The sequence below is a fragment of the Eleginops maclovinus genome, chromosome 6 (genome assembly GCF_036324505.1).
Source record: "Eleginops maclovinus isolate JMC-PN-2008 ecotype Puerto Natales chromosome 6, JC_Emac_rtc_rv5, whole genome shotgun sequence".
In the NCBI taxonomy this organism is placed as follows: domain Eukaryota; kingdom Metazoa; phylum Chordata; class Actinopteri; order Perciformes; family Eleginopidae; genus Eleginops; species Eleginops maclovinus.
The window spans coordinates 20,783,590-20,806,120 of record NC_086354.1 but is presented as its reverse complement, the minus strand read 5'-3'; the positions used below and the strand labels follow the sequence as shown (position 1 = coordinate 20,806,120).

The window sequence follows — 22,531 nt, the reverse complement described above, 5'->3', positions numbered from 1 at the left end:
TTATATTGTATTTGAGTTGATAATACGTGTCCTTCTACAGAAAAATATAATAAAATAATAGATGTAAATACAATAGTCCATATCTACGAGTTTCTCCCTTTATTCTCAGATCTGTGACTTTATTATTATTATAACTAGTTCAGTGAGATTTATTGGGATTGTGCCTCCAATTATTTTTAATCATCTGCTTAAGCACTTTTTTCACAGTCAGTTGAAAGTGCTGCCAGCTCACCAAATCATATCTGCCAAATAGTTGTTTCTGTGTTTTCAGAAATAATACTTGGAATGTAAATGACTTATGCTAAAACAAACAAACGTTATATATAGATAGACACTGAGTCCAACATTTATTGTTTGGCCAAAATTCCAAAACAGATGAGAAATTAAAATGCAAAAACTACTTTTTAGATAAAGAAACATTTATTGACTCCATGATAGCAAACAGAAAAGAACGGATAAATACTTAACAAGCTTCATTATACCAATCCAGAAGTTTTAGGATAACAAATAATTATAGACAGCTTAAGCCTGGAGTTTAGTGCAAGAAGAATCAGGATTTGTATTAGGGTTATGCTTATAGGAATGAAAGTGGTACACAAATTGTTTAACATGAAAGCGTGTTCATGAAAAGTCCCAGCCTGGCATGGACTGACGTTACTAATCCCATTGGTTGCTGCTGAGCAGTTTGGGATAAGACGTGCCGATGCATCGCCCGTTCCGATAGACGACCAGCTCCAGCAGGTACTCGTCCACCTTCACTTCCACAGACGTCCTCTTCTCCCTCGACATGAGGAAGATGATGGTGAAGAGAGCAAACTCGAACTCTGGACTGACGCCGATGAAGACACCGGCAATCGGCTTCACGAGACCTTTCCAACTGAACTGCAGATTCAGGACGTGGTCATCCTCGTCCGGCTGCAAAACAATGAAGTTCATTAAGAAATACATTTCAGTTCAGTTCATCTTTTTTGTCCCACAAGGGGAATTGTACTTGTGGCAGAGCACGATTAACAACAGAAAACATGAACATATATATATTTTTAAAGTAATTCAAGTTTTACCGTAGGGTGGGATAAAATAATGTGCTTCAATCCTAATTGTTAGCAAACGGTTCATGGTTACATTTAGCTTTTATGCAAATGAATCATGTTTATTGGAACTTCAAGAAACAAAAAATAAACGTATTGCACTTTGCTCTAGGAACACAGTCCCTCTGATCTGAACGGAGAGGATACAATTTCTCAAAGTATCCATCAAAGTCTTAGCGATAAAAGATGTCTGACATGACCTTGGTGTGTTTCTGTATCTTAATCATGCATATAACATACAGTGTTTTCTTACTGTATTTTTGTTCGCTCTTGCTTTGTAGCCTTTGTAGTCAATATGGTCATGTTTCTCCTGCAGGTAGAACTGGACCCAGTTGTGAAGACCCAAAATCTCCCGGCCAAACTTGGTTTCTCCCACAAACACATGTTCGAATCCACAGGAATCCTTACTACAATGAAGAAAACAAAACAATATGTCAAATAGTGTACAATGTCTCCATGTGTGTCTGAGATCAGTTCCATTTTCAAATGTATTTCCTTTGCATTCCTGTTTTGTTTTAAATATTTTCAACAATGAGTGCTTTAACTTTTAATAGTCAAAGTACCTTTTACTGATAATACTTACATACTGTTGTTACTGCAATATTCTTTTTGTAGTAGTACTTTTACATTAGTAAAATATCTACACAATGGGAAAACATTCTGTGCCTCTTCTTAAAGAAAACATGTAATTATTGCAACATGTGGCTTCTGCATTCCAGCTGCTCCCCCTGCTGTTATTGTGAGACTCACCCTCCACTCCTGTCCCTGTGGTAGAGTCTGAACCAGATGTCATACAGCTGTCTCTTGAACTGACCACGGTCAGATGGGGACTGCCCTTTGTTGGACAGATATCCGTGAGCAAACTGATCAGAAAAACAAACAATAAAAACAAGCTTCAAGCTTCCAATGACAAAAAGGTCACTAATAACACACATTTCAGCTTTTATGTGACATTCCTTCACCTAATTTAATAAAATAGTTTGGATTATTTAAGGTAAACTGTTGCTGATACTGTGGGTGCCTATTTAGTTTTTTTTTAATTGCCATTCACATGCTTAAAGCCTTCAGTATTTCCTCAAACATTTATGATCAGTATAGTAGGAAAACCTTCAGGAAAAAAACAAAGAACTTGATGTTAAAAAATAATAAAAGTAAATAATAAAAAAGGTGTCACAGTGGAAAGCATTTAACTGCACTTGAAAAAGTGTTTGCACCCATGCAGGATAAAAGAAGGCACCAAGACATTGCCATGCCATAAAAAGGGAAATTAATTATCTGATCAGATGTTTAATGCTTGCAAACTTCCTGTTACCCTCTCTTAAACCTAACGCACCTTCATGACAGCGGTCTCCATCATGGCGTCGATAAAGATCTTGTTCTCTTTCAGCTCATCTGACGTCACTTCCTCTTTTATGCCTGTGGAAGTCTCATAATTGTCCAGCAGGTTCACGAAATCTGCATAAAAAAACACCACATGCCTGTTAAAACATTTTAGGTGGCAAAAGAGTAATGGAAAAAAGGAACTGCTACTTACGTAAATATGTCTCGATGCTCTTGAGTTTGTCTTCATTGACATAAGTGAAGAGAGGATGTCTGGCCTTGTCTCTGGCATAGGTACTGCCCTGAGCCACATAACCTGCCTTCCCCTGAATAAAACAGACAGATGTTAAAACTGACAGATGTTAAAACTGACAGATGTTAAAACTGACTCCGTTTGCATTTGGTGACACTTCACTGTGACTCCTGTCCAGATGGGGTTTGCATTTATTGCATGTACTGTATCTCCGACTGAGTGCTTTGCATTGCAGATAAGTGTAAAGGTCTTTATAACATACTAACAACAGTCACAAGGCAAAGTAAGTAAAAAACAAAAAGGGGACATAGAGAAATGAATAAATACAAATAAGTATTTTAGTTTGTGGAAATAGGATTTTAAGTCAGACATTTTCCGGTCTTTAACAATATACAAATTAATCAAAACAGTTAAAAAATAAAGTTAAATAATTAAACAAAATAATAAGGTTTACTCTTTGTGCACCTCTGGATTAATACCGTTATATATTTGTTAGAAAAGACAAGATGAATCTTTGTATAATTCTGGATGAAGGCAGAGATGTGGGGCTGACCTGGAGGGAGATGATGTAATCTGTCCCAGGACGGAGGCGGTTTGTGTCGAGGGTCCAGAGCTGGTTCAGCACCTCGGTGAGCTCCCGGTCAGCCTGTTGACTGGGGAAAAAAAGAATAAAACAATTGCAGCAAATTAAATAGTAGACAAACCAGAAAAGGCACAACATATTAGGATTATTTACAAATTGAAAGCACACACTTTTTGCATGTGATTTGCACTAAATCAGAGCAAAAGAGAATAACTTTATCGTCATCACACTCGGGTACAAAGACATTTTGAAGGCTTAAAGGAACACATTTTAAAAACAGCAGTGATAAAGGCAGTAGCATCAGCAAAGAGAAGACACTAGGTATCTTAAATTAAAATGTAAATGCAAGCGGAAAATGTACACCATTCAATAAATCTTTTAGGTTGTTAAGTTTTAATGAGACACTGACATTAAATTGTATAATGCATTTTAAATGGTAATGGCACAGAAATTCCCCACAATGTTATTCCCACTTTCCATTTAGTGGTACTTAGCCTGGCAGATAGTTTAGTCTGGTTTTATTTTCAGAAATGTTGTGATTCCTGCCACTTCCAAACAAATAATAAATGTTTGTGTGGACAAACCCTTAACCTTCAGACAATCTGATACTAATATTATACCACCAAACCACATACAATACAAGAAGTAGAGAACTCCACCTTTAAATAAGTGGTTTTGAGTTGGTTGCGCATTGTTTTGTGTAGTATCATGTTAGCTTCTGTTCTCTGAATGACTTCATCAACACATTCACATGATGATAACGTTTTTAAACAACACTACTCCATTGTTTAACTGCTGGATGATCAGTGGTTGTAAAAGAAGGACTTCTTTTAATCTCATACTTCCTGTGGAAAACTTTAATAAATCCCACATGCAGCAGGACACTTCCCCTTTGTTGAGTAATGAAGCTTAGAAATGGCTGCATGTTGAAACATAGCAAAGAGATCAGTCAAGGATATAACAAATAGCTCACAAGTCAAGTTAACGTTAAAAACCCCAGAGTGTGTTTAACGTTTTGGAAATTGCAAATCTGTCTTGCACAAGAAAAAGTTTTAAAACAGTCGACAACTGGATTAAAGAGTCATAAATGAGCTAATAACAAACATGCAAACAACATGAAAAACCTCTGAAATACATCTATCTTGTGTTTCTATAAGACTATGTGTTTGTTACCCCAAAAGAAACTTACCTCCTTGCCATGTTCTCCGTTCAGAGGCAAGACGTAATGTAACAGTCCTGAATTTCCTCTTCATGCAGACAGTTAACTGAGATGTCAATCATGACGTTTCTAAGGGAACCAGCCAACGCCCACGTTTCCTCCCTTTTCTCATAGAAATAGCGGACGTCATCCTCTGGTAATGCATGATCATAGATCACATTCGTTTCAATTGTTTGTCCTTCCTTCACGGCTGAAGGGTCTTCGGAGCGAGGGGCGGTGCGGAACCCTCGGAAATAATTTCAAAACAAAAGCCTTCGTCTGGGAAAGACGCTTGATGTATATTTTGAGATATCGCTGGAATTACAAACGAGAGGTCATTGAGACAGGCTTTAATCCACTCTGAGATACCTATACCGATAAGAATAGTGTTATAGAGGGCGAGAAAAGGCTTAGTTTGGGAAAGCGAGAAGGATATTGACGGATTCAAACTTGACTGATACATTACTCAAGCACAAACGACGGGTCTTAACAACCATAATTAGGTAGACAAGGAGCTTCAACACAATTCCTTTCAAAACAAGCCGATACACGCTACAACTTCAATCTGTAGCAGCAAAGAGAGAAGGGTGCGTCTACAAAGTGCAGCGCCTGAACTTCTTCTTCTTCTTTGGGTTTAATGGCGGATCGCAACCAACTTTAAAGTGCATACCGCCACCTACTGTACAAGATTGTGTAACATCATGTCATTTGCCCTTTCTTAAATTCTACTCACCAGCGTTGTGTCCTCAACTTAATCTGCGCTTGAACTTTTATTTTGAAATCCATACCTACAAAATAAAACGGAAGTAGAATTCCGCGCAGGCGCAATAGCCACACACGTTGTTTTGGAAGTTGTTCATGCAAAAATAGACATATTTCCGTGTTTGATAAGCTTAAGTCCTAGAGTTTTATCGTTGTTTCGCATGTGTGTCTTACTTTGGACTATCATTACCTGTTATTAGCTGTTCTAAAACTAGGTGACAGGAAAAGCTAAAGTTTAAAGAAAGCTAACTAGCTGGATAGCCTAGCCCTTTGCAGCGACAGCATGGCAGCTGTACTGGGGCTGATAGCTGGGAGCTACGAGCAAGTCACATTTGGGTACCGAGTGAAAACTGATCAAGAAGTAAGTTGCAGTTATTAAGTAGTTTTTTATTTATTGTGCAAAAAGGGTCTGGGCGATATTTTCTGTAACAAGTATCTGTCAGTGTGATTAATGTACAGTACAACAGGATAACAACACTTTGTAATGCTATGACTAGGATTAATGTATTTTAATAGAATGATGGACAGTCAATTAATAAGTTATCACAATTAATATAAATGTCTTAATAAAAATAACTGCAAAATCCCTAAACAATTAAAGGAAAATACAACACTATGTTGAAAACAACCCAAAAAAATGAATCGTTAAAAACATGTATCTATTGTTTGTCCTGCAGAAGTGGACAGCGAAGGCAGACTTCACTAATCATGCCCACACAGCATCTATATCAGCTGCAGCAGCCAGCGAGAGGTTTGTGGTCACAGGAAGCAAAGATGAGACCATCCAGCTGTACGACATGAAGAACAAGGTCGAACACGGAGCTCTACTGCATCATGATGGTGAGACATCTTCAGGATATCACCTATTTAACATCAAGTCATGAACACCCAATTCTACAGTGTGAAAGTGGTAGCTGTGGCTTAGTGGCTTGGAGATCTCTTGCTTGATATTGATCAAAGAATTGACCTTGCTTGCTATATAAGAATGGTTGGATTGTAAATAAATGAAGGACACTAGCTTTTGTTTTTGTTGCTCATCTCACTTTAACTTCTCCGTCATGCAGGCACCATCTCTTGCCTGGAGTTTTACGGGACGTCTCATTTACTGAGCGGAGGCGAGGACGGACTCATCTGTGTTTGGGGCACAAAGAAATGGGAATGTCTGAAATCCATCAAAGCTCACCAGTAAGCACAGAGAGAGAGAGTGATGCTGCAGAAGCACTTATTATAGTGTTAGTGATGATGTTGTCTTGTATTTTGGTTGCCAAGACGAGTCAAATGAACTTGCTTTATCTGCCCGTTTTTCCTCAGAGGTCATGTCACATCGCTGTCCGTCCATCCATCTGGAAAAATTGCACTTTCAGTCGGAACAGATAAAACTCTCAGGTAAAAAGACAGTTAACTTGGGATAAGATTCTGTTGGTTTCTCAGGGTTTTTATAGATAAAAATCTAATTAAATTTCATTAATTGTTGCAAAGTCTTTTTTAAACGTATAAAAAATATGTCTTATAAACATTCTGTAAATGGCACAAGTATTATGTATAAACAAGACAAATATATTATTTAAATGAATAACGTTTGCATGTTTTTATCCTATTTTAGAACTTGGAATTTAACTAACGGAAGATCAGCCTTCATCAAAAACATAAAACAGAGTAAGCCTCCTGTAAAATTCTGTAATTAAGGACAGTTCACGTACTTAATGTGTGCTGAGTGTATATGTATTAAAATGTACTTTTACACTTTAACAGATGCACACATAGTCAGATGGTCTCCTGAGGGGGATAAATATTTGGTTGTGGTGAACGACGAAGTGCACATCTATGACCTGGAGACCGCCTCTGTGACGGCAACAATGAAAAACCCCAAGAGGATTTCATCTGTGAAGTTCTTAAATGTGAGTTTTCTGACTAGACTAATTGCACTTATAATAATATTTATACACGGGGCGAGGGGAAGAAAAACAAGGTCTTTTTGTTCATTGTATTACATCGGACCTGGGAAATGAATAGAAACGTTTGGTTAAAGGTTAAATACATGGTCAAATAATCCTAATCCTACTTTTATTTTTTCAGAACTCCATCCTGGCTGTAGCAGGAGACGATGAAACAGTGAGGTTATGTGACTTGGGAAAAGAAGAGTGGGTGTGTGAGTTTAAGGCTCATGAAACCAGGTAAATTATGCTTACTTTACTTTTCAGATCCAGCTATGTCAGTTATTTATACCTGCATTTCTCAAAAAACACATTCCTGTAATGATAGAGAACTGGACTTTGTAACTACAAAATATTATTGACATGGTTTCACCCTAAACCATACCAAAATATGATCCATTCAAAATGTTCTTATTTCAGAGTGAAAGCGGTTGACAGTTTTGTGATGGAGGATCACTGCATACTGGTCACGGCTTCAAATGACGGCTTCATCAAAATGTGGAAACTTTTTCTTAAAGAGGCATGTATTTAATTTGATTAGTCATTTACTTGTAACTTTAACCAGATTAAACATTTACCTTGCAGTGACGTTTTAAAATAATATTTCCACAGTGCTGACATCACACTGTTTTCACATGCATAGCTGAAGTTGTAATTTTGTCTTTTTTCAAAGAGAGTTGAATTTTAAAGCTTAATTTTAAATAAAAACTGCCACCTTTACTCAAATAACTTTGAATAGGGTTTATTTTATTAACTTAACATGTGATGAATCATAGCCCATGACCGTGTCCCCTCTCCTTTTTTTTTTACTAAATCTTAAATCCTGCCTCCTTTATGCCCCTGCTGTCCATCAGGAGCTGGAGTCTCCCACTCTGCTCATGGAAGTGAACACAACGGCCCGACTGACGTGCCTCGCTGTGTGGAAACCTTCCTCTGTACAACTGACCGCTGAGGAACCAGCCGCTCAGGCCACAACATCTCAAGGTCCTGCAAACACTGACTTATGTTGCACTTCCTTATGTTATTAAAAATAATTGAGCTACAGATATCAGAGGGTTTAGTGAGGCTGGTGATGTTGATAGGGAAGCACTCTAGGTAATTCAGCCATGTCTTGCTAACCTACAGAGCGTTATTAATTAACCACAATTATTCTATGTAACACACTCCATCTGTTTGCTTTGGTCCGCAGAACTGATTCAGGAGCTTTCAAAGACGAAGAGAGTCCGAATTGCAACGGAAGAAGTTATTCTAGAAGACGAAAGCAAACCCAAGAAGAAGAAAAAGGGCGGTGGAAATAAAATGAAAAAATAAAATCAGTTTTATTATTCATGGCCTTTTTTACTTTTGGACTTATTTTGTTGCATATGCATCTTATTTTTGTCGTTGCCCAACTTTTGTGAACATCATTTGTAAAAATATGTTGAACTCTGAAAGAACAATTACAATGGAAATGAAATCAGCAACAATAAATATGTTTCATAATCCATACACTGCTTTTAATCCCGGGTTATATATTTTTAAATGCTCATGTTTACCATGTATGGATAAAGCACAGCTGTTGGTTTAATGCTTCTGAAGGATATGTTTTTGTGGCAAGATAGTTACAAGTCTATTTTGGAGGCATTGCTTTCTGTTTTTGGCAATGTTTAAGACTGATGATATATCAATAAAAAAAGATATGAAATATCACCTCATTTCATGTTTTGCCTGTCCACATAGTGCCTTTTTCGGAGTGCAAAAACATCATTTTATATGGAATCTCGTTCCTGATTAGTGAATGTTATTGAAGAGGGTTGGTTTTACATATTTTTCTGCTCTCAAGTGTTTTCATTCTACTCAATTTTATTCTGGAAAGCTCTTTGAGAATTGAAACACAATTTATTAATCTTCGCATACTTTTACTTTGAAACGACACCGGAAGTGACCCAATCAGGGTAACATTAGGAAGTTGCTGTGTGCCAATCGGAGTTAGTTTTGAAAATACAGGTAAGACATAAGTATCAATTTGCAGACTCTTGTTGCTATTATAAAGGTTTTATTGTTATTAAATTGGGATCCAATGCTGCTAAATCTAGCATGTCCTCATAACAAACTTTACTGCAACAGCAGCTGACATGGCAGTGGACTGGATTGGGTTCATCTATGCTGCTCTGGTGTCCGCAGGAGGACTCATAGGTTACTTAAAAGCAGGTAGCACACGGAGACCATGCCAATCATAAAGTACATGCAGATAGATATATGTATATAAACCAATTAAGACATATATAAAACCTGTTTCCTCCTCAGGCAGCGTGGTCTCTCTGGCTGCAGGGCTGCTGTTTGGTCTGCTGGCTGCTGCCGGTGCTTATCTGGCATCTCAAAACCCAAAGAATGTCTGGCTTTCACTAGGTGAGCAAGTTTGAGTTTGTTAAAGCATGATTGCAGCTTCCACAAACACATGGCAATATCTGTCTCCCTGCAGGCACCTCTGGGATTCTGGCAGTGGTGATGGGGCTGAGATTTCTCAACTCCTGGAAGTTCATGCCAGCTGGTTTAATGACTTTAGCAAGGTAAAACAGAATCACTTCTTCACAGATTTTAATTCCCATCAGTGATAATGAATTAGAGACCTTTACTTTAGTTTTCTTATACACACATACTTTATTTTTCAGTCATTTTTAACCATATATTCAGTTGTAAATGTTTATTTTCAGTGGACTGATGCTGGTGAAGATCATCGCTGGAATGCAAAGGAAACCACATAAATCTTAAACATATGTACAAGTGTCTTTTCTGTTTGTCGATGCATATTATGGACGTTTCCACATACTGTACAATCAATTACATTCCCTAGTTTACTATTACATTCTGGTTCTGTATAAAAAATGTGATACAAAATACGTGACTTTATAGGTGAAGGTACGAGAAAGGAAGTACATTTTTCTACAGAAGTGTTTTTATCTTTAAAATATATATCTGGTGTTTCCACTTTAATGAAAAAATAACAAATGTATTGTCTATTATTAAAAGAAAATACTGACAGTAGGAGTTATGGGACACATGTGTGACACTGAACAATATTTATTAACGTGGCAAATGTAACAGACTAGCAGGAAACCTTTAAAATATTTTCTGGCTATAGTGCATGAGTCTTTGGTGGTGCCGAGTGGACTGGTGCTACTGGTTTCCTCTGTATTTGGCGGTCCAGTCGACCCGTCCGTGCACTTGCTGGAGGTTCGTGCTCCTTGCTAAAGAGTTCCTCCCTGTGGCGCTGGATCCAGAGATCTGAGGATTCAGAGATCTGTTCCTCCACCCTTCATGCTCTGGTAGATCATCATGAGAGGGAAGAACATTTTAGGCTTATTTCGGGGAAGCAACATCAAACTGCACACATACATTTAGTCTTTTACCTTCGTTTAAGGGCAGCAGTTTATTTGAGGAGGTCTTGTTCTTGGATGATTTGATTCTGGACTCCACTCTTAGATCAACTACAAGATTTACAAAAAGGAAGTGGGTCAAATATTCAGGCTAAAAGAATGACACTGATACAAAGTCATACAGTCTGTAACAGAATGAGCGTTTTGTAATGGTGGATAGAATTTGGATTGGAGATTTTCCATTTTGTAAAATACATATTGTACATTCTGGAGCTGTTACCTCCGTGACCCTGACGGAAAAGCGGGAGAAGATGGATGGATGGACATTCTCTTCTATCAAAAATAATAGACAACTTCCAACAATATAATGGAGGTGGACGACGGACACTGGAAACTGATTATTAAGTCTCTTAAACTCTTTTAATGAGACATATTTATATTACAGATCTGCAGATCAGTTTCTTTATCAAGCGATTTATCTTTTTCTTTTTATAAATATTTTATTTTACCGCCTTTTTTTATGTTATTCTACATTACTATCATTATCATACCTTGTACAAATGTGTGCATGTATATGAGTGTCTTTGAAGTTTCTATTCAATATTACTACAAGACAGTTGATACAAAAACTAATGAACAAATTCTTCAGAGCTGGGGCTAAAATAACTTAAAATCTCCCTTAGCCAGGGACTATCTTCTTAGACATCTATCTTGACTATGTTCTAACTCCAGGGGGCGCTTTTGCTAAACAATGACGGAAGAGAAAAAGTGTACACATAAGGAAACTGCTCTCAAAACAAAAACAATTGAGTTCCCAGTGGTTTCTAGTAAACTAAGAATAAAAAGGCTGCCATTTTGTGACTCACTGGCAGAGCTTCCTCCTATGGGTGCCAGTGGGATCCTCTGTCTCGCTGATCCTATTTCAGCCTTCTGAAAAGGTGGCATGTGTGTCTTCGGAGTTTTGTTGCTCAGGAAGGAGTCTGTAAGAACAAGACATACACCACAGTTAACTGATGACCTGCTTAAAGTCAAATATAATCTAATGCTGATGCCATTACTGGCTTAATGTCGGGATTTCAACAATGTCAATCATTTCCAAATAACAGCAAAGTAGAGGCATCCTCATCAGTCACAACCCCCACCTGTAGCTGAGTGAGCAGATACCTTTAGAAAGATCAAGATCCTCCTGACTCTTCTCTTTAAGAGGCTGCTTATCTGTTAGTTTAGGAAGACTATTGTCTAAAACCCACAGCACAACATAGAGAGAGGAGAAGAAGAGTTAAACACGACGGAAATAAAATAAGTGTATCATTTACATCTTGCATGTGTTTCTGTAGGGCTGTGCATTATAGTTGATCACAGAATGCTGTATAGCTTTTTTGCATCTTTTTGCAATAACTCCAGAGCGATGACATGTTTGTACAAAAGAACTAACTATTCTGCTTCAATCCATACTTTCAAAAATAATTGTATTTCCCTCAAAAAGCTGAGTTTGCCGCACGTAGGGAGGCACACACTGGCGCACAGGCAAAAGTTGATTTAAAACCAGTTAATCAGAATTTCATGTGTGTTCTGAAGTCTTTCTTACTTTTATTTGGAGGAAACTCTGACGTATTTTCTCTGGGGAAACCTGAGGCGCCCCACGGGTTTCTGCCGATCACCTCTCTTTCTGCTGAGGAGCTGTTCTTTGGATTTATGCCTAAAAATGACAAAATCTCTCAGTGAACTCCTGAGACCACATATCAAGTTACAATGTAAATAATGATGAGTCTGGTCTGTTGGGGTTTTATCTCTTTCTGTGTTTCGGCTCATTAATGCATTATTAATTTAATGAATTTCCTAAATGACTTTTTTCTCACCGGGCAGATACCTGGACTGGCGGAGGTAGTGCTGCTTGGCGGACAGCGTGGAGGAGTCAGCTCTGTTCGGCAGCTTTACTTCCGTTTCGTTCTGTGACTCTACAAATCTAACCATGACAAAGCACATTACTGTATTTTCTCATAACAGTAATGAAACGTTTTGAATGAAAATAAGGAGGTCTAACCGACAGCTGGGCCCGTCTGCTGCCGCGTCCTGCAGAGAGTTGATGGTGGGCTTTTTGGAGATGGATACTCCGGCGTCTGCGTCCTCACCGTCGTCCCAGCTGTCCACAGATCTGTAAGACGTCTGTCCCCAGCGTCTGCGTCCCGTCCTCACTGCACTCATGCTGTTCTCTGCTCCTGTAGGCTTTGAAATAAAGAACAGAAGTTCCCAAGAAGGTCTAACTTTTACACTCAGAAGCTGCAGTTCATTGGTACCTACAGCCTGATAGCTCATTGGTTGCCTGTTTTTCACCAGGCTAAGGGGTTCCTGCTGTCCCTCCGTCAGCCTGGAAGAACACATCGTTTGGTTGGTGTTTTGCTCCATGTTGTTCTGGGGGAGGAGTATCTGCTGAAGAGGCTGGTGCTGAGACTGGCTGCATCTCTGCGTCCTACTTTGCTCACTGGACTCTAGGTCCGTCTTACAGAGGGACAGAGGCTTTGTTTCTGAAGACGCCTCGTACATCTTTGGCTGAGCCTTGTGCTGCTCCGAGTTCTTCAGAGGAGCACCGAGCACCGGGCCGACATGGAAGTATGGATACCGTAGGGCCTGTAACACAGGGAAGATAGTCCTCAATCTCATTTTTGCTCACAATGTATATTTACTAGGAATAGGAAGCTCACAACATTGCATAAAGCAGCGTATTAATTATAGAAAAAAAATAAAAATATGATAAATACAGAAATGTAGCCTTTTCAAAATAAAAGCCCGGACAAGAACATGAAAATAAAGCAATGGATTCTTGTTTAAAGGACATGGAATTAAGTATACTGTTTATAAAAAAGAACTAATGAGACAAACCATAATAGCATATTTCTAACACTGACATTTTTTGTTTTCATAACAACGTGTTTCTGTCTCAAACTGTACACACAGTTTGGTTTTACAGCAGGTCAACGTAAGCTGATTGATTCCCACTTGTGCCTCGTAGGCTTAAAATAGAAACTCAAAGGTGCTCGAGATAAAAGTACTCTCCAAACACTGCCGAATCAAAATGAGAGAGTTGCCTTCACTGTAATCTTTGTATGTTTCTACTCAGTCTATGTTCAAACTTAATGGGGTTTAAAAGTACCTGAGCAGCACTCGGTCGTTTCTCCGGGTCCCACTGCAGCATGTCTCTCATCAGTGTGATCGCCTCGCTGCTGGCGTTTGGGATCAGAGATCTGAGGCTGGTGGGGACGCACTTTGGGAAGCGGAAGTTCATCGAGATGGCGAGGTTGAAGCCCTCAGGCCAGTCTGACTGATGTGGAGAGAGACAACACAAAGCAACAGTTAGTCACAACAACTGTTTGAAATGATCATCAGTAAAGTAGATTTGATTAATTGATTTTAAAACCAGATTTTCCCACATTAGGATATCCAAAATCCAAGACAATATCTAGTCAATGCGATTTGTGCTGAGATGGTTCACCTTCTTCAGCGTTCCCAGCACCTGACAGATCTTGAAGATCTCGTCCACCTCGCTGTTTCCAGGGAACAGAGGTCTGAGAGTGTACAGCTCCGCCATGATGCATCCCAGCGCCCAGATGTCGATGGGTGAGCTGTAGCAGTTAGACTTCAGCAGAACCTCTGGGGCCCGGTACCTATCAGAACAGCCAGGGAGGATATTTATAGCAGATTTACAGGCGGTGACTTAACTCTAGTTTGGCTTTAGTTCCTGTTTGGTCCTTTGCCAAAGAGGTCAAGGTTTTTATTTGGTGTGTTTGTCTAGGGGCGGTGGTGGCAAAGTCCATAGGGTGTTGGCATGGGAACTGGAAGGTCACCAGTTCAAGTCCCCGAAAGACCAAAGTGCCACCGTGGTGTCCCTGAGCAAGACACTGGTTACCTACACTGCTCCCCGGGCGCCGTACATAATGGCAGCCCACTGCTCCTAACACTAGGATGGGTCAAATGCAGAGACCGCATTTCGTTGTCCTAGTACTTGTACTCTGTGCAATGACAATAAAGTTGAATCTTCAATCTTCATCTATCTATTAGCTGTATCACATACAAACAAATGAGTGTCATTACATTTAGTGGAACGGTGTTACATGGGCAAAGGAAGAGGAGGATACACAAATTATTTTTCACTTTTTGTAAACATTGCAAAAAAGGACATTAGAATCTCAGAACCCAAGTGCACCAGTTGCAAAAGAGCATATTTCCCCCACTTTCCCCACGTGGTATCTAGTCATGTAGGAATGACTTGTAATGTATATTGTCCTGATATCATTTTGAAGATAAATTAGTCTCACCATCTTGTGGACACATAGTCAGTGTAAGGCGGCTGTGAGCGGATCTCTCTGGCTAATCCAAAATCAGCGATCTTCACCAGCTCTGGACCCATACAGAGCAAGTTCTCCGGCTTCATGTCACGATGGAAATACCCTGAAAAACATTGAGAAATTAAAATACACATGTTCTGATGGTTGTCAAGATTTGCATTGTTTTCTCAAACTAAATAGTTAAGTTTCTGCCGCCATTACAACAACTTGTAATACTAATGATGACACAACACTTCAACTCACAACTTCATGATCATTCAGAGTTAAAACATCTCTGACCCAAAAAATATGTTTTAACCCGACACAGTCAAGCAAGCCTTGAACAGGGTTTGTACAAAGTCTTGAAAATTCAAACTGTTTTGTTTCAAGAATTACTTATATGGTTGAATTTTTGGGATTCTTCTTGTAAAATGTTTGATTTTCAATCTGCCGTTTTTTCTGTTGTTTTAGGTGGTTTCAAAATGTTTAAATGTTACTCTTATAAAGCTGTACGAACCCTGTTGGAAAGGGAAAGCCAAAGCAGAAGGCCCTTACCATGCTTATGCACAAAAGCTAAGCCAGACAAAACTTGGAACAAAATGTTCCTTATCTCATTTTCAGAAAACATCTTATCTTCCCTGGCAGCGGCAAAAGAGGTGAAAGACAAGAAGACAGAAAAAGAGGGGGTAAAGATAAAAACACTACGTAAACAATCATGCCTTATTCAAGTGGGGAAATCAGCAGCACGCAGCAGCACTTAAAACAGAGTTGGAAGAAGAGAGGAAATGTGTTCAGTTAATCCTTGGTACCACTCACACCTCCTCTTCTCACAGGAGAGAAGTGAGTCATTTATGGCGGAAAAAGATCCTGGGATGCCATGATGAATTGGGACCAGCACATCTCTGTGCTGACAGCTTGATAATACAGACATATAATCACTCCAATTATACTCAAAGGCTTTGCTGTAAGTCACCTACCATGTTTATGAATAAAGGACAGTCCCTGTAATATCTGAAATGTCATGTTTCTGACGAGTGACTCAGGGAACAACTTGTTTCTGAAAAAATCAAGACCGACACATGATGACTCAAGCTGACCCGAATCATTCTCACATTCCCAATGCACTGCAAAATGATATGACAAAAAGAACTGTGCACACAGCGGGTAAATGTCTGAAATAAGACAGTCGCTGTAAGATGAATTCTTCTTACCTTTCCTTCATGAGCTGATAGAGGTTTTCTTTCATATACTCAAAGACAAAGTAGAGGTGGTCGTTCTCTCTGATCACTTCCTTCAGTTTCACCACATTGGCATGGTTCAGCTTCTTCAGTGACTGTCAACACAAAGTATTAAAGAAACACGTACAATAAGGATCAGCTCATTATGTAGTAATGTTTGAAATTAGATAGAACATTCGTCTCAAAACAAAAACAATACATGCCCAGAAAGTGTTGGTTTTGTTTTTTTTCATATAGTAAGGTAATGTAGGTAGTGTTATTTATCAGGCAATGCAAGAGAAAGAGATTTGTTGTGTTTTTACTTTCAAACAAGGCCAAGTTACGACAAAACCTAGACTCGTAACAAATGCTCATTTAAAACTTAGTTTATTTATAACTAAAACGCTTCAATAATAAATGAAAATTGATATTGTTTCAAACTGTATTGATTGGACATTTAAATATCAATCCCCCCATGGAAATACAATATTTTTGGTAAATAATGTATAGTAGATATGTTTCTTGCTGTCCTAAAAACAAGCAGAAAAGTTGCTTAATATAATAATTACTGACACGCTGTTATTATATACAGTATTTTTAGTTTATACTAGACTATGATTACTCTCACCTTAACCTCTCTTAGATTCAAGCACTCATCCCACGAATAAAACTTCCTCTTCATTCTGTTAGGGGTGAAAACAGATTTCAGAATTTCAGAATTTTTTTCCGGGTATAAAATGGCTTTCTTCATGGTGACTATGGGCTCCAAATAAATGCCTAATCACCTATTATAATACCAAAAACAGCTTCCTGTCAACATCATTAGTTTTAACCTGTCCCCTTCTTTCCTCTCATACTCCAGGAGCAACACTACGCGGTGTGCTTTCACTTCTTTGACTGTCATCAGCAGTGTCAGCTTGCACTATAACCTTACATTTACAAACAGTACCTGAAGGAGCCTCGTGAAACATTCATCATTCATTTCTTGCCAGAGATCTTAAACAGCTCATCATGAAAATGTAGTGTGCTGTCAAAATAGGACGTCATGACGACATAAATTAACAAAACCTAGGATAATAAAAATATTTATAGTAACAATAATAGTGAAACTGTCTGTGCATCTTCAAGATTCGCCTTAAACTTGGCATTCCAGAAACTTATTTACCCTAAATGCCTGAACATTCAAGATTCAAAGGCTTTTTTGTTGTGCATAATATCTATGATGCAGTTTTGGCAATGAACATCTTAAGTCCCAGACTATTTCAACAGGGCAACATCTAATATAATCAATATAAAAATGAGGTAAAATCTGCAACACAATCATGCAATAGACATAATGGTGCAAGTAAGTTGCATTAATAGGAATAAAAACATTTGAAACAGACTCAGATGTAAAAACAAGAAGAGAATGCATAAATAAATACTGTATTAAATAAAAATAGTATATTGTAATACTATAAAGAATGATGATGCAGACAAATGCATTTTGTTTTGGAGGACGCAACACATTAGGGTCAAGATTTTTGAAGCACTCTGAAACAGTTTCTCAGAGTTTAATCAGCGTAATGCTTCGAGGCGAAACGACCCAGTTTACACTCACCTTTTTATGGCCACCATCTCCCCCGTGTCGTTGCTCTTTCCCAGGAGCACGCTGCCATACGTGCCGTCCCCCAGCTGCCTCAGCGTGGTGTAGCGGTTCATCGTCCACAGAGAGCCCTGCCTCTCCTTCAGTGAGGAGTCTTGACAGTCCCACACAGTGCAAGAGTTGGTCATTGTTAGCACAGTATCATCCCTTTCATAGATACCTATGCTACTCTGAGGCTACTCAAAGACTCTTGAAACACAGAAATAAAACATGAGTGCTCATCCTTTACCTTTCTCTCTGCAGGTTGGTGATTAGGGAAGGTGGAGGTTTACCTGGCGAGGGAGAGTGGAAAAGTGACGCTGCCTGCTGTACTGTGTCTCAACTATCCTGAGCTAAGCCTTGACGGCAGACAGAGGAAGGGCTGCGAGGGGATTAAAGCTGACATGTGATTAAGTGCCAGGTAACAGGCTCACAGGAGAACCCTCATCAAATATAGGACACATGATGACACATTTTGTCAACGCTTGAAGAAGTAGTTAGATCTTTTACTAAGCTCAAAGTAGAAAGGTAATAAAAAATACTAAATACTTCAAAAAAATAAGTGTCATACCTGTCCAGCGTAGTGCTACAAGTCTGCATTCATCTGAGTAAAAAGGTCACATTACATGGATGAAAAGATCCAAATGTTTTCAAAAAGTAAAATGTATTTATATGAAATATCATTTAGACTTAAATCCAATCCAAATAGATGTGACCAACTTTCCCAATATACTGTAGATATACAATGCTGCATTTATTTTTGAGTAAGTAGGTCACAAGACATGAAAGCTATTTTAAAAATCAAGACATTTTAATGAAAAACTGACACATTTTCATAAAGATGTCATATAATATTCATTTAAAGTAGATAAAACACCTAAATCAAATCAAAAAGGCTTGGATCATATGAAAGTTGAAAAAATATTCTATTAAAACTGTTCATGACAATCAGGGCACATCAGTAATCAAAAAAGCTTTGCTACAGGAGACACATTTATTATATTGTAAGCATCATTTTTTACTTTTCATTCATTTGTACTTAACGTGCAAGTAAGCACATTGTTTTTTTGTGTGTCATTTAAATGGTCATTTATTGATGGTCCCTAAGTGAAACCCTGTGGTTGAGAGCACTGGGCTAACCTGATTTATATTGTAGTTACTGAATAAAGACTTTCAAATGTTGTTGTTTTTCTCTCTCCTTTCAAAATAAAAGGAACCTTAATAATACCAGTCCATCACAAGCTGCAACACGTTGGATTCTCTCTTACACTGTACACCATTGAATCACGGTGTCTGAAAACTTTATCATGTAGCATCATGTGGCTAGTTAGCAGACAACAAGCAGGCCAGCATAAGAGTAGCCTAGAAACTGATGCTAAAGAGCTAAATACGCTAACATTACCCGCCTGACCAGCTCTGGTGTTCAGCCATTAGATCCAACAGACACTTCATGTTGGTGTTGTTGTTTTAACCAAATGTTTAAACCTTTAAACTTGAGTAAAATTGACGTACCATAGGAGGCATTTTCGTGCTGATGGAGGTGATGAAGAGATGCTGCTAGCTTTGGGGGAGCGGTTTCCTGTCTCCTAGCAACGCAGAGACTTCCACAATAAAATGAAATAAAAATAATACTAATTTACTCATATTATCCACAAAAGTGTGCACTGTGATGGACCTGACATGCAATGCAGTATATTATATAACAATTCAAAAAATAATCTGCATATTGTTTTGTTATTTTTTATATTTTGATCCTCCAGTTGTTTTGGTGTTTTTGCAATGACGTCAGTTCCCATTTTTTGAGGCTTTGTGTTTGAGTATTATAAGGAACATTGACCTTGTTACTATTAATAAATATAACACATTTAAGCACCTGAGATATTCTATTGTATGATGTTGCAATTGCGCCATCTAGTGGTTAATTGTTTAACCCAGTATCTGATTGTGACGCTGGTCTCAGGCAAAGCCACATTTTGTTTATTCCTAAGTAATTATTCCTTATTAAATATCATTGTATTACAGTTAAGCAGTCACAGTGTATGTGAGCAGACAGCTGTTGGGTGGCTAAGCAAAAAATGATATGTTAAAATGTAATATAAGTTGGTTTTACTGTCCTCAAAATGAAAAATACAAGCTTATTTTATTGCTAAGACCACTGAGAGCGACCCAAAGACACTTAAAATATCCCACGACCCCAATTTGAAGACCGGATATATCATCCACATTATAGTCTTTTTATAGCGACACTTGAACTTCTTTGAGGCTAAAAATAGGCCTATTATATTTAGAGATTTGGTAACTAACACTCTGATCATGAGAAATCAGAAGAAGAAAAAATTGCATGGATTAGAATAACATAATCGAATAGCTGGTACAAAAGATATTAGACATTAAACGGTAAAATTCCGTAATTATTGTAATTATATGTGATAGAATTCAAAATATTATCTTGAATGTATCCGAATGTTAGACAAATCTTCATAATGTAAAGAAAGAGCATGACAGTGCGTAACAGACTGATATAAAAATAGATCATGTTCACAAGAGGTGTCTTTAGGTATGCAGGCATGCAATGTGAGGAATGAAAATCATGACCAGCATTCTCGAAATGGCCATACTGTAGTACCGTGACGCGCCGTGCATTGCACCTAACAACTGTGCAGTCAGATTGTTGACTGTCTGCGCAGCGGATAGTCGCGATTTTTTCCAAGGTTGTGCTTTTGGTTACTTACGGTAAGATGGACCCGCAGTGTCCACTAAAGGATCAGGTGATCCACTAACTACGAAGCGAAGGCTGACTGGGGAAAATGCAAAATGACATATAGCAAATGTCGGAGCATAATTCATTCACATTTTCGGCTCAATTTCGGACTTAAATCGCACCGCTGGAGCTCCAATGTGACGATGGCTCGCTAGGGCTGCTGGCGCAACTGCGATTTTTTTGATATTTTAATTTATGAAAAATCACATTCACAGACAAATATTGGTTTCAACATGGGGCTGTGCTACAGCTTGCGTCCCCGGCTCTTCGGGGACCTGAGCGGGTCTATCTCAAACGCTACCTCGGACTCGGACCAGCCACCGGACGCTGCCGTGCCGACCCGCGCCGGGGGAGCTCGCCAGGAGGACACCGGGGGATGCGGGGAGACTTCGGCGCTACGCGGCCCGGTGCGCCCCGGGGACCCGGCCAGGCTACCCGAGCAGCGCCGTGGAGACACCGGTACCGACGGTGTGCTCATACAGAACGGAGGTGGCGGAGGAGGAGGCGGTGGAGGAGGTAGCGGTAAGGGGACAGGAAAGGACCGCGGCCGACGCTTACAGCTGCTGCAAAAGACTAGCACCCAAAAGCAGAAAAACTGGGACAAATTGCTGGTGGAGGAGAAGGAGGCCGAGAAGGAGGCGAAGAAAGTCAGTAAGAACATTGACAGGGCGCTGAAGGAGCTCAAACGGGAGTACAAACAGACGCATCGGCTGCTGCTGCTCGGTAGGTGCCTCTCTGTTGTTGTTGGATCACCAAGCTGTTTTATTATTAGAAACAAAAACGTACTGGCCTTTCCAGAAATTATGTCACTACTCTGGCGAGGCCTTATTGCCACCACATCTGTTGGCTGGGCTGGGTGAAGACTACCCCCTGCGGCTGTCATTGCCAGATGTGGAAGATGTGGTCTCTCTGGGTCTGCTGTCCTCTTACTATTTATCATACTTGATATTATGAGAAAAAAATAATTAAAGATGTTTAAGGACTTCAGAATGGAGCAGTAGCTACACACAGATTTACAGAAAACACCTAGCATGTGGCTATTGGGCAATGCCTACTCTGAGAACAGTATGGTGTAGTGTACAGTAGCCTGTATGACTACAGATGAGAAATACCCTTCTGAAATCCAGGTATAATATAATATAATAATATAGTCTAAAATTATGCAGAGAGACCACTTACCTTTGGTTTATTGGGCCATATTTACTGTGAGTATAGTACAGTATGGTATAATAGAAATGATTTGACTTCAGATGAGAGATAGCCTTTTGAATATACATAATGTAGTATACTATAGTCTAGTGGCTTATAATGTCATGCAGTGTCATTGAGAGGTGGCTTTAGTATACAGATATTGGGAAAAACGTATCCTGTTAATATCCTCTGAACATTTGATTATATGGTAGGCCTATAGTGTTGTTCCCTGTAGAAGAGTTGAGTGTTGTAGATCATTTAAGAAAATATCACTTAGTTGTCTTTCGTGTTCAAATACGTCAAGGGAGCACTTAGCGTCTGCCTTTAGGCCTTGTTTACTATGAAAATGTGTATAGTATAGAACAAAATCGTGTTGTCTATAGTATATGATGACAAATAGCCTTATGAAATAGGTACATACTATATTATAATGGATGGTAGTGGCTGGCAATTATGAGTGAGTATAATTTAGTTGGCTTTACTATGCAAATATGAAGGTCAGACCACTTTGTTTTTTGCCTGTTTGGGCTATGTTTCAAATCAAAAGTATAGTATAGTATTTCAGATGAAAATAGCTTGTAATACTATACTTTTGATTATGCCTCAAAGAATGCTAACACATTGATTCCAATTCTTATCATTAATCGGATGAAGAAGCACTTCCTGATTACAGCTTTAAATATCACATGTAAAGAATGACTTACTTTAGTATTTTAGAAACCGTTTAGGTTGTCATCGTAGCTGTTAAATAGCCGTCCTGTCATAAATAATACCTTTTAAGTCATCATTTAGGACTCTGGCATCAAGTAGAGGATTATAATATAAACGTATCCTAGTTGAAGCTCTTATTGGTTTATTAGGGGTGTGTATAAATTACAGGGCTCATATCTCTTTTAGGTCGTACATTTCATCTGTTTCCAAT

General features: G+C 38.8%; 5 protein-coding genes across 12 annotated transcripts in view; 3 read left to right on the top strand and 2 right to left on the bottom strand.

The window, feature by feature from the left end:
- Positions 1 to 317: 317 nt before the first annotated feature.
- LOC134866143 (uridylate-specific endoribonuclease C-like) lies at positions 318 to 4,625 on the bottom strand. Its single transcript, XM_063886132.1, has 7 exons — positions 4,434 to 4,625; positions 3,215 to 3,314; positions 2,623 to 2,734; positions 2,422 to 2,543; positions 1,839 to 1,951; positions 1,342 to 1,495; positions 318 to 915 (listed from the first exon to the last, which is right to left on the bottom strand). Exons 1-7 carry the CDS (start codon positions 4,442 to 4,444, stop codon positions 658 to 660), a joined length of 870 nt encoding a protein of 289 aa, XP_063742202.1. The 5' UTR covers positions 4,445 to 4,625; the 3' UTR covers positions 318 to 657.
- A 25-nt stretch (positions 4,626 to 4,650) lies between these two features.
- pak1ip1 (PAK1 interacting protein 1) lies at positions 4,651 to 8,827 on the top strand. Its single transcript, XM_063886131.1, has 10 exons — positions 4,651 to 5,565; positions 5,882 to 6,044; positions 6,269 to 6,389; positions 6,516 to 6,590; positions 6,808 to 6,860; positions 6,957 to 7,102; positions 7,281 to 7,378; positions 7,559 to 7,658; positions 7,993 to 8,122; positions 8,328 to 8,827. Exons 1-10 carry the CDS (start codon positions 5,488 to 5,490, stop codon positions 8,447 to 8,449), a joined length of 1,086 nt encoding a protein of 361 aa, XP_063742201.1. The 5' UTR covers positions 4,651 to 5,487; the 3' UTR covers positions 8,450 to 8,827.
- Positions 8,828 to 9,054: 227 nt separating this feature from the next.
- Positions 9,055 to 10,159, top strand: LOC134865797 (transmembrane protein 14C-like). 2 transcript variants are annotated; one of them, XM_063885527.1, is made up of 5 exons: positions 9,055 to 9,124; positions 9,245 to 9,328; positions 9,425 to 9,526; positions 9,600 to 9,687; positions 9,832 to 10,159. In XM_063885527.1, the coding sequence occupies exons 2-5, from the start codon at positions 9,253 to 9,255 to the stop codon at positions 9,887 to 9,889; spliced, it is 324 nt and encodes a 107-aa protein (XP_063741597.1). In that variant the 5' UTR covers positions 9,055 to 9,124; positions 9,245 to 9,252; the 3' UTR covers positions 9,890 to 10,159. The 2 variants fall into 2 exon arrangements, with proteins under 2 accessions (XP_063741597.1, XP_063741598.1); XM_063885528.1 differs by having other exon boundaries at positions 9,081 to 9,124; positions 9,248 to 9,328.
- LOC134865795 (serine/threonine-protein kinase MAK-like) lies at positions 9,755 to 22,384 on the bottom strand. 7 transcript variants are annotated; one of them, XM_063885519.1, is made up of 19 exons: positions 22,314 to 22,384; positions 19,170 to 19,258; positions 18,229 to 18,261; positions 17,908 to 17,950; positions 17,634 to 17,772; positions 16,662 to 16,716; positions 16,028 to 16,149; positions 15,372 to 15,454; positions 14,808 to 14,940; positions 13,985 to 14,156; positions 13,646 to 13,813; positions 12,796 to 13,122; positions 12,539 to 12,720; positions 12,354 to 12,460; positions 12,083 to 12,193; positions 11,659 to 11,733; positions 11,361 to 11,474; positions 10,528 to 10,605; positions 9,755 to 10,440 (listed from the first exon to the last, which is right to left on the bottom strand). In XM_063885519.1, the coding sequence occupies exons 5-19, from the start codon at positions 17,732 to 17,734 to the stop codon at positions 10,295 to 10,297; spliced, it is 1,974 nt and encodes a 657-aa protein (XP_063741589.1). In that variant the 5' UTR covers positions 17,735 to 17,772; positions 17,908 to 17,950; positions 18,229 to 18,261; positions 19,170 to 19,258; positions 22,314 to 22,384; the 3' UTR covers positions 9,755 to 10,294. The 7 variants fall into 7 exon arrangements, with proteins under 7 accessions (XP_063741589.1, XP_063741590.1, XP_063741591.1 ...); XM_063885520.1 differs by lacking the exons at positions 18,229 to 18,261; positions 22,314 to 22,384 and having other exon boundaries at positions 19,170 to 19,231; XM_063885521.1 differs by lacking the exons at positions 19,170 to 19,258; positions 22,314 to 22,384 and having other exon boundaries at positions 18,229 to 19,147.
- gnal (guanine nucleotide binding protein (G protein), alpha activating activity polypeptide, olfactory type) overlaps positions 20,326 to 22,531 on the top strand; it is a 44,301-nt gene continuing 42,095 nt past the window's right edge. The window contains exon 1 of the mRNA XM_063885525.1: positions 20,326 to 21,141. Within this exon, the coding sequence (XP_063741595.1) occupies positions 20,652 to 21,141 (490 nt within the window). The 5' untranslated portion in view covers positions 20,326 to 20,651. The remainder of the gene's footprint in view (positions 21,142 to 22,531) is intronic.